The sequence below is a fragment of the Falco cherrug genome, chromosome 15, assembly GCF_023634085.1.
Source record: "Falco cherrug isolate bFalChe1 chromosome 15, bFalChe1.pri, whole genome shotgun sequence".
Taxonomy (NCBI): Eukaryota; Metazoa; Chordata; class Aves; order Falconiformes; family Falconidae; genus Falco; species Falco cherrug.
Window position 1 is genome coordinate 1,372,176 of NC_073711.1, and position 13,159 is coordinate 1,385,334.

The 13,159-nt window shown below is 60.3% G+C and overlaps 2 protein-coding genes across 2 annotated transcripts; both read right to left on the bottom strand.

Annotated features, from left to right (window-relative positions):
- Positions 1–739: 739 nt before the first annotated feature.
- LOC129737435 (uncharacterized) lies at positions 740–6,325 on the bottom strand. The gene has a single exon (XM_055727713.1). It carries the CDS (start codon positions 5,436–5,438, stop codon positions 4,536–4,538), a length of 903 nt encoding a protein of 300 aa, XP_055583688.1. The 5' UTR covers positions 5,439–6,325; the 3' UTR covers positions 740–4,535.
- A 7-nt stretch (positions 6,326–6,332) lies between these two features.
- On the bottom strand, positions 6,333–10,576 carry LOC102052321 (tumor necrosis factor ligand superfamily member 10-like). Its single transcript, XM_055727712.1, has 5 exons — positions 10,249–10,576; positions 8,120–8,266; positions 7,771–7,807; positions 7,148–7,255; positions 6,333–6,882 (listed from the first exon to the last, which is right to left on the bottom strand). Exons 1-5 carry the CDS (start codon positions 10,462–10,464, stop codon positions 6,440–6,442), a joined length of 951 nt encoding a protein of 316 aa, XP_055583687.1. The 5' UTR covers positions 10,465–10,576; the 3' UTR covers positions 6,333–6,439.
- Positions 10,577–13,159: the final 2,583 nt, after the last annotated feature.

The following is a 13,159-nucleotide window of genomic DNA, read 5'->3' on the forward strand; positions in this document are numbered from 1 at the left end:
GGGGCTGTGCGGGTCCAGCAGTGCAGCTCCATGCTGGGACCAGTGCCCTCCCCTCCCCAGCAGGATGGGGGTGACAGAAGCTCCTGACTGCTCCCTGGCTGCTTTTACTGAATTCCTTTAATTCTGACAAAAACAAGTTCAACTCTTTCATCAAAAGTCCCGTGCAGGAGAGAGACTGTACTCGTTTTTTAGCTGGAGCTTTTTCTCCGTTGGCCCTAACCAAGGGCGCTGGCTGGGAAGGGGTTCCCCTTCCCCGGGGCAGTTCGGAGGGTTTTGCCTGGTCCAGCTTTTGCTTTTCCATTGCTTTACCTTCCGAGGGACTCCAGGAGGAGCCCTGGGGTTTCCCTTCAGCAAACAGCTGGTTGTACAAGTCAGAGCTGGAGACAAGCCATGCACTTGATAAAGAGCCCCAAGCCTGCAATCCCGGCGCTGGCGCCTGGAAATCCCTTTTTATTTGTTGCTAAAATCTAATCCCAGGGGCGATGCTCGGTGCGAGTGGCCGTAGGGCACCCTCCTCTTCACCCTCGCCAGAAAAAGAAGGGACCTGGTGGGGGGGTGTTACAATATCATAGTTTGAAGTACGTTATTGGGGACCCTTCTGGGGAGAGGTTTGGGTGCCTGCTCTGGCTGTCACCCTTCTTCAGGGCAGGGTGCGACCTGGGGTGCTTGACTTGGCGTTTCGAACAGGACGCAAAGTGCAGGAGGTGCTTTATTATGGAGGTACTGGGCCAGCGGGCTCTCACCTGTGCTCTGCTGCTCCCCTCATCTTCCCTGCCGCTCCACGGCGAGGCTCCCATCCTCTGAACTTTGCCTTTGTGAAATGCAGTGGGCAAGGGGGCCCAACGCCATCCCTTTCCACCCTGCCAGGTTCCCAGGGCTGTCAGTGTGGGGTGGGCTCCTGCGTGGGTCGGGACTTGCTTTACCGGCTTTGTGTGGATGTCCAGGGATGGGCAGGAACGAGCGAGGGGCTGGGCTGCTCCTGCCTGCCCTGTGCTACAGGCACTTGGTGAGTGGAATTATTTTTTTCCTGGTACCTCCAGCTTATCTGGCTTGGGGAAATAAAGGGGCAAACTGCGTGTCCTTGGTGCGTGAGATCTGGGAGTTTGGATGAAGCTGGCTCAGCTGTTCTCTTGCGTACAGCTCGCTCGTCCCAAGGGCAGAGATGGGAGTTGTCGGTGCTGGCAGAGGAGCCTGGGACCACGCCAGGGAGCAGCCGTGATGTGCCTGCGAGTGAAAACAGGGGAATGGCTGAGCTGCTGGCATCTGCTTCGCCACTTCAGCAGCCTGTGGTCTGTCATTCAGGGTCTGAGCAGTAAAAGGCAATTCACTCTGAAGGTGATTCCCCTCCTCTTCCAAAGCAGCATCTTTCCTCTGGAAACCCAGTGGGACCTCGGCACCAGTCCCTGAGTGGCTGCAAGCGTTTGGGGAAGGCGCTGTGAGCAGCTCGGCTCCAGGCAACTGGGCATGGATGGGATGGATGAAAATGTGCTCCTGCCTGCAGCAGCGCAGGGTTCTCTCTGCTCATGCACATTGCAGGAGCATTCACGTTTTCCTGTCGGTTTAACGGGCATCCTGCCTGCTACAGCTATTTGAATCCTTCTTGCTGAAGGGAAGAGATTTGCTGGTTTGGTTTCCTCTTAATTAACGCTTGAGGGAGAGCTGTGGTGGGGTGGGATGTCCCGAGGTGCCCCCTGGGCAGATGCACATCAAGGCAGAGCGGTGGGTGTCTGTGGCATGTGATAGCAAGGTCACAACCCTGGGCTTGCTTTCTTTGTGCACTTTATTTATGATGTCCCAAGAAATGATTTCCTGGGGTGCTGACGTATTTTTTTGGTGTGGATTTCCTCCTTCCTGCTGCGAACTTGCTCTGGGCTTGGGATTTGAAAGTAAAACAAGATCTTGTTGGGAAAGGAACAGAAGACATAGATGTAGTGATGAACTGGTTAATAACAGAAGGGGGCGCGGGGAGGGAAGTTGGGGGGGAATAGATTTCAGCCCCAGAATTTATTGTGAGACAAAAGGCAGCACAGCCAGCTCAGCTGTGAACGCCCTTGGCTGGCTGGTGTGTTTGTCTGGGCTGAATTGAAAGCAGAGCTTCACGGTGGCGAAGATAAGATGGTGCTTTGGCAGCGACTACAAGGAAGCGGTATGTGTCCGGATCAAATCAACACGATTGAAGCCATGAGAAATAAGGTCAACGTGAAAATGTTACTAGAGCTGCAGTCGCCGCCCCGCCCCCCCCCCTTCTTCACCTCCCGTCTCTTTTGAAGCAGGAGGAAAGGGCAGGGCTGGTTTCTGAGCTGTCACCTGGCAGGGATGAAGTATCTGAGCAGGCTGGGGAGCTGGAGCAGCTTTCAGTTTTGGGTGATTTTTTGTTTTATTTTTTTCTGTGTGTTTCTGAGCTTGATGGGCACCATGGTGGCAGAGGCCAGGTAAGGCCCCCCTGAAGCACGCGGGCTGATCCATGCTGCCTTTGGCACGGGCAAGGCAAACTGCTTTTGCACTGCCAGCATCGTTTTGTAACTGGTCTGTTGGCTCTGAGGTTTGGCACCGATCCTCGTCCCTGAAACCACATGTTCCTCCAGGCAGCGCGGGCAGGCAGCAGCCTGGCACTCGCCTCCCTGGCATTGCCCCGGCTCTGCCCTCACAGCTGCAGGGAGGAATCACGGCAGGGCAAAGCAACCCTGCTGTGGGCAGCCCGGTGAGGAATGCAGCTGGCGGTTGTTATTTTATACGTTGCTAGGTGCCAAATGCTCTGTGTGCATGTATATCTATGCACACACTTTTTGGTGTAAAATCCGTGATGGCGAGTGGCTCAAGGTCTTTGCCTGGTGGTGTCTGTGCCGCCAGAAATGCGCCCTGAGGTGTTTCGGGGAGCCGTGCCTGCTGGTAGCGTGGTGGATGGAAGCATTCTGCTGCCACAGGCTCCCACAAGGTGCCTTCACCTGCTGGTCCTGGAGCCTTTTACAAAGACCAGCATCCATAGGCACCTTGTACAAGTGGGGAAACTGAGGCACAGAGGCTTCACGAGTCACCAGGTCTTCTGGGGAAGAAACCGAGCAGGGCCCGCCGGCTCTTTCAGTTACTGCCCAACTCAATCTGCTTTCTCTGTCCTTGGCAGCTGTAAAAAAACAAAGGTGGTGAGGGGGCTAGCAGGTTATGATTGTGACTCGAAACCCCCTTCATTAAAGACTTCCCCATCCTCTTTACGCCTCCAGGGTGTTCTACAGGTATTCTCAAAAAAAATATATCTTTGCTTAATGTCGTGTCAGCAAGCTCTCAGCTTGGAGAGAAGCACAAGCTGGGTTCTTCTTCCAGTCACTGCCTGAAATGAAAATGTTTGGTTTCTGAGGACGGTGCAGGTGTGGCCGTTGGGTTGATAGTGTCCAGCACGCAGGGCTTTCTATTAATGTCAAATGCAGAAAAGCTGGGACCAGCGAGGCAGCCTTGCCTGGTGCTGGAAATGTCAGTGTGACTGCAGGAGTGAAAGCAGAGTCTCTGTGGGGCTGGGGTGGGATGTGCCAGAGCAGGAGCTTCTCCAGTGCCCATCTCCCTGGGTGTGATGCGCTTTTGGCCCAGTGGTGCTTGCTTCAAACTGGTTTGGAAAACTGAAAACTGTCTTCTAGTTCTGCGCATGTCAAATGTTCATCTAATCCCTGGGATTGTTTTGCTTTTTTAGGCTGTTCTTTTGCATTCAGCCTCCTTTCTAAGCTCACGCCAGGGCTGGGATGGGTGAGGCTGACTTGCTGGGGGACACCTGCATGTCCCTCTCTCCACTGCTGGCTGCTGTGAAGAGCCTGGAGCAGGAGACCTGGAAAGCCACAGAGCTGGGACCTTGGGAACACCCTCCCAGGCCAGCCCATCCTGCCACCTCTTTCCCCCTCACTGCCGTCTATCCTGTCTCTCCCTGCCCAGTGCTGCTTGGCTCTTGCCAGACTTTGCGAGGCTGCCATTTGGCCCAATGCCCATGAATGCATCTTCTCCAAAAACATCCACCCATGAGTCCTGTCCCTTCCAGGAAAGCGGAGCAGCCCACGGCTCCATTGGCGCTGAGCGGGGCTCTCCCAGCTCATGCAGCTGGCTGCTTAACCTATGACACCCCCAGCTCCTGCTTGCTATGTGGCCAACTGGCCAACGGCAACCCGCTCCCCTGAGCCCAGGGGCTGCTTTAAACTCTAATTCAAAGAAAAACTTTGAACCATCTGCTCCGTTTCCTGCAGCCCCGGGGTGTCCAATTCAACCCTGAGCTCCCACAGCTGCTGCCAAAGGCACCTCGGGGCTGGGGATGCAGGAGCCAGCTGAGCTCAGTGCTCCCAGGCAGGGAGGTTTCAGGCTGGTAAGGATTTTACAAGCCCTGGGAGCCCAATTCCTGTTGTTGGTCATCAAGGTGGTTGAGAAAGGAGGAGGAATGAGAAGTGGAAGAAAAAGGGACCGTTTCGAAGGTGGCTTTCCAAGGGAGGGGTTTGTGTGGCTGGCACGTTTGAGAATCTTTGCTAAATGGTATCCCAGGGGGGACCCAGCTGCGCTGTGCGCTCTCAGGTTTTGTTTGTGTTGGGCAAAAGCACAACACGCCGGACAGGGCCAAGCACAGTGCAGAGCCAAGGCTCGCCTTGCCTCCCTCTGCGGGCCGGGGACCCTGGCCAGGAAGCGGGGGGGGCAGGACCCTGCAGCCCTGCCTGGAGTGGGGAGCAGCCGTGGCAACCCCGTTGCAGAGGGCAGGACGCTGCTCTCGCAGCTCTCTGGCTGGGAGGCTTTGGATGAGCTGGGAAAGCTGCCTGTGCCTTTGGGGCTGCTCTAGGTGCTTGTGCACAGGCTGAGGGGGCCACACCGTGCCCCTCGGGGGGGCTTTTTGTATTGGCATCGCTGGAGCCGGAGGCTGGTGCATGGCAATGTCTGTGGATGTGGCGGGATGTGGGAGTCACCTGGCTCGGTCTGGCACTGGCTCCCAGCCCCATGTGAAGGAGGGGGCTCAGGCCTGGAGAGCTGTGGGACGGATAATGGGGGCAAGCCTGGCCACAGCGTGATGAACAAGCCCATACTGGCACCCCAGTGTTTGGCTGGACTTGGCAACTCCAAAGTGGGGAGAGGAGGAGCAGTGCGAGGACCCCCCAGGGTGGCTGGGCAAGATGGAGCCCCTGGGCACAGAGCGCAAAGAGGTGCGAGACTGGTGCTGGAGTACAGGCTTTATTTAAACCAGCACCGAGAACCCCCTCTGCAGCTGAGCCAGCATGGGGGTGCTCACAGCCTTCGTGGGAGTGTGGGAAGTCTTGAGCCTCTTTGTGGGAGGCATGGGAGACGTGCTGTCCTCTCCATGCACACCGAGTCTTATTGATACAGAGAGTATACGGGTAATTACAAAGGGTGCTGCACCCACCCCAGAGTCTGTGGGCCCAGCCAGCTCGACCACACTTTGCCCTGCTTGAACCCACCTTTTGCATCTGACACAGCCCTTAACACCAAGGGGCTGGTCTTGTTCCTTCTGGGTCCAGCGCTCACCCATGAGTTGAAATCCTGCAGGTTAACGACTGCCGGGGCTAAAGAAGTGAGCAAGCAGGTGGCTGCGCTGGCCTAGCAGCGCTGGGAGGACCGAAGACCCCAAGAGATGCTTGGTCAGAACCAAAGGGGGAGGTGTGATGGCCAGCTCCTGGGCTGGATGGTGCTGTGCAGCTTGGCTCGGGCAAAACGTGTCTCTCTGCCATGTGCCTGGGTGCGGTTGCTTGGGCTGGTGACTACTCCAGCTTCGTGGTCCTGCTCTTTGACCTCCCCTGAAACGTATAGCTGGCATCGCTCCAGGTTTCTAGTTAGCCCAAACCAAAACTCCTTCATTCCTTCCCAGAAGCTGACGCTGGCCCCGCCTCGTACCTGCCAGGCTTTGCCGTGCGGACACTCACCGCTAACCCTGGCTTCTGTCCCAGCGCCTCCAGCTCAGGGTCCCCCAGCACCCGCAGCCTGGCTGGCTGGGTCTGCCCCTGCCAGATGTGGGGTCAGACAGGCAGAGGGTCACCCTGCCACGGTGACATGGTTGCAGATGTGACCCAGTGCCTCTCCTGCAGCAGGGAGCCCTTCAGTGCTCCCTGCTCCATTTGCTCAGATGGGAGCCAGGGAGGTGATGTGCCACCAGGACTGGGATGTCCCTACACTGTGCATGTTTCCCATGCGCCCTCGGAGACCTTTTGTGGCTCATGGGCTTCCTCCCAGCTGGACAGTGTGGCCCCAGGTGGCACCGAGCACAGTGGGTCCCTGCGGGCAGCCACCTCCCGTGCCCTCCTCTGGCCCATCCCTCACTGCTGGGGACAACACAAGCAGGGAAGCCCCCCCCCCCCCCCCCCCCCCCCCGCCCCGCCGTTCAGCTGTTGTCCTGTTGGAATAGCTGTGCCCCTGGACCACCCGGCAGAGTTGATGGGCAGGAGCAGCAGGAAGGTGGGAGGCAAGGCAGCTGTCACAGGTCGAGCCGGAAGGCCCCAAAGTAGCTGGCTGCTGCATCGTTGTAGTTGATGGCCAAGGAGGAGACGGAAACAAAGAGCTCGTCACCAACCTTCAGCTCAAACAGTCCCCCCTGGTAGAGAGCGTGGAGCCCGTAATCTGCCTCGGGTGCCCAGCACTTGGTGCCAACCCCTTTGAGCAGAAGGATGGGCTGGCTGTAGGAGGTTTTCCAGTTGATGCACTGCACAAGCTGGGAGCCGGAGAGTCGGGCATTGGCCCCATCATTGGGGTAGCGAAAGTAGATCTGGGAGTAGATGTAGTACTTGCCCGCCTGGTTGACCCGCAGCCGGCCGTCCCGGTAGGTGATGTTCTGCAGGTGTGAGTGGATGGTGTTGTCTTCCCAGTGGGTGATGGCGTTGCGGCAGGACTGGGAGAGGTTCCCAAAGTCCTTGGAGTTTCCTGGGGAGAAGGAAGCATTGCCAATGGGAGCAAGATGTTCTGGGGAGCACCCGTCAGGGTCAGGAGAAAGGAAGGGGGTGGCTCAACTCGCTCCCACAGTCAACCAGCTTGGAGGGGCAGAGAAAGTAGTCTCGGACTGGGCAAGAGAAACATCTCCCTCTATTCCACCAAACACATCCTCCCACCCCAGACCCCTTTGGGTGAGATCTTTGCCCTGTTTCCATCTCAGAAACCCACCAGTGCCCAGTGGGGCTCCCCGACTCACCGTCCTGGGCCAGGCTCTGTGGGCGGAGGGTAAGATGCGCCGAGGGCTTGCCGGCTGTTCTGGGGGGAACCTGCCCCTCTGAGGTGTTGAAGTATCTCTGCCGTGTCTCTGCGAGGAAAGGGACACACGGCTGTAGAGGCCAGAGAGCATGGGGATGCCCAGCCATGTGCTGGCTGAGCGGGTCCTTACTGTGCAAGCAGAGTGAGCTGGGCAGGGAAACACCCCACTGACCCGTTGAAGAGCAACATTAATTGGGATGGAAATGCCTGGTCAATCATTAGCTAACCTTTCTGTGCCCGGACTCCCAAGCACACACATGTGGCTGTCCCTCCAACCCATTCCCTGGGGACATATGCCCTTCATCCGCCCAGCGGGACAGTCCTTGCTCTCCCCCTCCCACCCCAGCTCGCAGCGCCGTGCCCAGTGGAGTTTGCCCTGGGAGTGCCCAAGCCCCCAGTACCCGCTGGCACCCCTGGCCGTGTGCCGAGCCGCGGGCACGTGGGCTGCGGCTCCCTGGGTCTGGCTGCAACCCAGCCCCAGCAAAGAGGTCATCGGTGCTTTGCAGCGCCGGCAAGTGGCACCACAGCTGCTACCCCCCCAGTGCCGGGCCAGGAGAGACTCACCCTTCACCGCGCTCCTGCGGATAATGTTCTCCGTCACCTGGACCACCAGAGAAGAGAAACAGTCCCACAGTCAAAGGTGAAACGGGCATTCCCTGTACCCAGCTCCTCCTCAAAGCCTTCATGACTTTGTCTTTCATGCTATGCCTCTGAGCTACACCAGCTCCTCGCCACAGAGGGGCTGGCATCCAGCCCTGCTCCTCCCCCCAGCTCTTAAACTATCCTTGCAATTGCCGTCTGCCACCATTCCAGTGAGGCTGATGGGGAAACTGAGGCAGATAGGCAGACAGGAGCTCTCCCATCAGCTGTCCCATCCTCCCCTGGTCACCAAAGCTGGTGGGACCATGCTCACCGTGGCCACATAGGCTTTGATGGTGTTGGCCAGCTTGAGGCAGGACTGGTTGCTGATCAGCTCCTCCAGGCTGGAGCCCTCCTGCTGCTGGTTGATGGCCTGCAGACAGCGCAGCTCCTCCGCGCTTCCCGGCGCCTGGGCTTTGAGCTGGAACAGGAACAGCCGGACACCCCCGCTGACACCGGGCAGGCAGGGGCAGCATGCGTGGCTTGGCTGGGGTGCACAGCAGGGGTGCCTGGCGGGTGGGGGGTGGGCAGCTGCCTTCACCCTGGCTCCTCCAGCATCAGGGCTCTCACAGCCACACCATGGGGTTGACAATAACCCTGAGCTGCCCTGATCCCAGAGCCGGTGGTGGGACAGGATGGTACCTCCAGGACGCAGACACTGACTGTGTCTTCTGTGCTGGGATGGAGTTAGGTGGCAGGGTGTTGGGTAGATCCCAAGTTCTCTCAAAAATCTCTTTTTGTGAATTGGACAGGTTAAATCTCATCTTGTCCTCCTATGACCCCTGGCAGAAACGAGCCTTGCTCATCCCAGCTCTTTGGGAAATGTGACAGCCCCTTTCATTGAGTTCCAGCGCTGAGCATGAGGAGGAGGTGAGACTCGAGGAGTCTCACAAGCTGCAGAGCACCAAGTAAAGAAAAGAAACCCAGATCTCCTGTTCTCCTTCACCTCTTCTCCTCCTGCCCTGGAAGAATGGGCTTGTCAAGCAGTAAAACCCAGCCTCAGCTCTGAACAAGCTTTCTCAGCTCCTGGGGAAGCGGTTGCCCTGCAAGGTTTGGCTCCGTGCAGCGCACAGAGGTACAAGCTGCAGCCGCAGGCTGACGTGCCCAGGCAGCCTGGGCCACGCTCCTCGCGCTTTCCCACTGCTGAGCGCAATAGGGGCTGCAAAACCAGCTCTCACGCAGCTCTGCCCTTCCAGCTGCTGAGCCGAGCAGGCGGGGGACGGGACCCCAGGCCCTTGCAGTGCTGCGTCAGCCCAGGCCCATCTCAGGCACCTCCTAGCCTGTGCTGGCCTACAGTCTGGGCTGGGAAGCCCCCCCCACCTTTTGTGATGCGGGCTGCTGCACACAGGAGCTGCTGGTCCCAGGTGGGCCAGGGGTCTCACCACACCGTGCTGCTGTCTAGGGCGTGGGGAAACCAAGGCACAGGTGGGACAGGTGTCCTGAAATCAGTGTGCCAGGAGCTGGGAGTGAACGCCAGCACCTTGACCATCCTATCTTTATCAGCTGAGTCACTCCCAGATCCCAGGACAGATCCCAGGAATGCAGTGTCTATCCTCTGAGATCAGCCCAAGGAGCTCAATTTAAGTGGCTTTCTCCTCCCTTCAGTCCTTCCCTGCGGCTCCGTCTGCCAGCATTCCTCTCCTCCCTCCAATGCCTTTCGTCTAAATCCCTCATATGTGGCCATGGGGATACAGGGATGGAAACAAAGCCCAGAGAGAGGGCTGTGCTCCCAAAGGATGCTCCAGTGGGCACCAGACTCCTCCTGCATCCATGGGCAGGGCTCCAGCATCCCACAACCGGGGTGAAGCGGATTTGCTGTCCTGGAGCGTGGGTGGGAGGGGAATGGAGGCAGCGGTGAGGGGGGATGAAGTAGGAACTAGAGGCATATGGGGCCCGAAGCCGAGGGCAGCCCCCCACCCCCACCCCCATCCCATCGGGAGCTGCAGAGGCAGAGTCTGAAGGGGGCCCCAGGACAGGGCCCCCCCTCCCAGTATGGACCCTCAGCTCCCAGGACAAAGGCTCCTTTTCTCCACATCTGGATCTATGGCTCCATGGGGAGCTCAGGGCAGTGCCCCCCTCCCCCATCCCACATCTGGACCCATGGCTCCCAAGGGAGCTCGGGGCCGTGCCCCCCCCCATCCCTTCCCATCCCACATCTGGTTCCACGGCTTCCAGGGGAGCTCGGGGCCGTGCCCCCCGCCCCCATTTGGATCCGCGGCGGGGCAGCGCCGGTGGCCGCCGTCCCGGGCGGGCGGAGCGGGGCGCGGGCAGAGCCCCCCCCGCCCCAGCCGTCGGGTCTCGGGGTGGGGCAGCACCTCCGCCGGTCCCGGCGCCCCGCCCGCAGCGGAACAGCTCGGTGGGGGGGTGCGCAGGCCATAGTCCCCCCGCCCCCGGCGGGCTCACCTTGGAGATGGCCATGGTGAAGTAGACGAAGAGGCCGGTGGTGGAGGCGATCTGCAGGGCCAGGATGGCCATGACCGCCACGCTGCCCCACAGCGGCCCGCACCGCCGCCGCCGCCGCGCCCCCCCGGCCCCGGGGCCATCCGGCAGCATACGGACCTCGGAGCCGCCGCTGTCGGAGCGCAGGTACTGCCCGGCGCTGGGCTGGTGCGGGGCCATCGCCCGGCTCGGCACGGCTCGGCTCGGCTCGGCACGGCACGGCTCAGCCCGGCACGGCTCGGCACGGCACGGCCCGACAGGGCACGGCTCGGCACGGCGACGCTGCGCTGCCCCGCGCCCGCCGCGCTCCGAGGGGCGGGGCCCCCCCAGCCCCCTCCCACCGCGGGGCCGGGCCGCGGGGACCGTCGCGGGGGGACACGGGCACCGACGGTGGCCTCGGGGACGGGGTGTCCCGTCGGCAGCGGGAGCCGGGCGGTGGGACCGCGGGACAGGGCGGCGGCAGTGCCGGGGGGTGGCCCCCCGGGGGTGGGGACCGGCAGCGAGACCCCCCCGGCTGGCTGGGCTGGGAGCAGGAGGGCGCAGGGCTGGGGGCTCCCGGGGGCCCGGCCCCGCCGCTCTGGCCGCCCCGAGGCGCTCGGGCAGGTAAGGGTTTGCCGAAACGGGGGTCACTGCTGCTGAGCACCCCCCGGAGGCCCTGCCCGGGGAGGCCGTGCCCACCGGTGGGGGCCACCCTGGGCTGGGGGCAGGGCAGGCTGGAGCGGGGACCCGTGTGGCCCGGCCAGCGAGCAGGAGCGCTGGGGACGTGGCTGTTGCGTGGCCACTGCACTGGGCGCTCGGTGGCCACGAGAAAACACAGAAGCGCCTCTGTCCTCCCAAGGATGGGGTGTAGGAAGCAGGGTTGGCCCAGCCCAGAGCCCGGCGCCGGGGGGCAACTTAGGATGGATGGCGAAATAGGGATGTGACCGTGACCGTGACTGTGACCGTGACCGTGAGAGGTTGGGCCCAGGTGAGACCCACGGTGGAGGCAGCTGCCCTGTGGCCCACCCCGTTCCCAGGGCTTCAGGCCCTGCAGCCACCCTGGGCTGGGACGCCGGCCAGTGCCGCAGCCGCCGTTACTCACAGGGACATGCCACAGAGATGTGGCCACGAAGCCAGAGCTGCTCTGAGTCCAGGGTTTACCTCCCTGAGCGTCACGGGGGTCCCATCCAGGGCTGCTCTCCCTCGGTGAGAGCTGTGACCCAAAGCCCTGCCAGGCTGAGCTTTGATCCTCGATGGGCTTAGAACAGTGATACTTCAGTAATAACGTCAGTTCAGGATTTGTCCCTTAAGCCTCGACTTGCTGGGCTGGGTCTTGGCAGAGTGTGTGTCACCTTAGGACCCCCCACCTGGGCAGCAGGGAGAGCTGGTAAGAGGCAGCTCACCAGCCGCTCGCTTCTCCAGTGCTCTCACACAATGAAGGGCATTTTTTTTCCGCTCTTTAAAGAAGTAACTTGTCCCTGTTCTCATCCTGCCTGCCGGGAGTGGTACTGTCTCTTCCACCAAATCCTCTTGTCTCTCCCTGGTTCCGTGCAGACCAGTTTCCTGCAGGGAGCCCCAGCGGACACGGGATGCTGGGGAAGGCAGCAAGTCACAGGTACCACCTAATTAAAAGGGATAGAGCAATTCCAGTTTCTCTTTTTGCTGATTTCTTTGTGGGGCTGGGGGGAAGCAGCAACTCCCTCTCAGCTCCCTAATTGCTTTGGGCTCAGGTCAGGGGACAGGAATGTCCTTTCCTTCAGCTGCCAGGGCAGGAGCTTGAAGAAAAACCTCTCAAGCATCTTTCCATCTTTCCTGCTTACGCATTCCTGGGTCCTGGACAGACGGTGCCGTTGTCCACGCAGCGCTGCCAGGCTCTTTGCCCCCTTCGGAGAGCGAGGTGGGCGGGTGGCCCTGTCTGAGCAGGTCGTGCATGGGGCAGAGCACGGCAAAGGCTCAGGCAGGTCCTGCCTTTTCTTCAGGATTTGGAGCAATCCTGCCTGCAAAGAGGGGGGTCCCCATGTGCTGGTAGTGACTCCTGGTCCCCCTTCCTTCTCCTTTCCTGCTCAGCCCAGGCTCTATGTGGCTGTGGCAGCAGCCACTCTTGGTGGCCCGTGGGGGCCCTGGCCTGTGCTGGTGGCCGTTCCCAGCAGTGGATGTTGTCTCACACCCACAGTGTGGGTCCTGCACCCTGGCACGGGGCCGCTGACCACCCAGACAGGGGAGCTGGAGGTTGAAAATGGCTTTTGCATAGGAAAAGTTGCCCAGGAAGGGCTGGCAGTGCTGCAGCAGTGATGGGGGGAGCCCACAGCCCAGCCACTCGCCCTGCCCTCCCTGCCCTGTGTCTCTCCTGCAGGGCTCCCTGCAGGGTCAGTATTGGCTCCCTCCTTGCTCTGCAGGCTGACATCTGTGCATCTGTCCTTCCTCCCGACCCTTGCTCTCTGGACCCATCACTGCAGCCTGGCTGGGCTGGCATCGCACACACCCCAGGAGCAGTTCTGAGTGGGTCCCCGCCATAAGGCTCCCTCCACCCATGCTTTCTTTGCCATGAGTTGAGCATGGGGACACTTAATCTCAGCACTTTCATATCCCCAAGCCCAATTTTATCCTTAGGCATACACAAATATGCAGTAGTCCCTGCAGCACTGGCCAGGTGTGTCAGGCTTCTCCAAGCTGCTGCTGTGCCCAGCCGGCAGAGGAGCTGTGTGAGCAGCTACCGTGACCTCCCAAACATGGTGAAGTGGGTGACTGGTCGCCTTATCTGCCTGCCTTGAATAATGCAGGCTCCATACAAATGTCTTTGGCTCACTGATCTAATCACTCATTTGCTGTGCAAGTGTCTCCAGTGGACTGTAATGGGCAAGGGGAGAGGATGGAGGGGGGAAGGGTGTGTGGAGGT

Bases quoted from the DNA above. Each gene is read 5' to 3' on its own strand.
- LOC102052321 (XM_055727712.1), bottom strand. From the start codon at position 10,464: ATGGCCCCGCACCAGCCCAGCGCCGGGCAGTACCTGCGCTCCGACAGC. The intron at 7,808-8,119 runs GTGAGCATGGTC...CTGGTGGTCCAG, and splicing joins TCAAAGCCTATGTGGCCACG to GTGACGGAGAACATTATCCG. The intron at 7,256-7,770 runs GTGAGTCTCTCC...CTTTCCTCGCAG, and splicing joins CCGCAGGAGCGCGGTGAAGG to AGACACGGCAGAGATACTTC.
- LOC129737435 (XM_055727713.1), bottom strand. From the start codon at position 5,438: ATGCAAAAGGTGGGTTCAAGCAGGGCAAAGTGTGGTCGAGCTGGCTGG.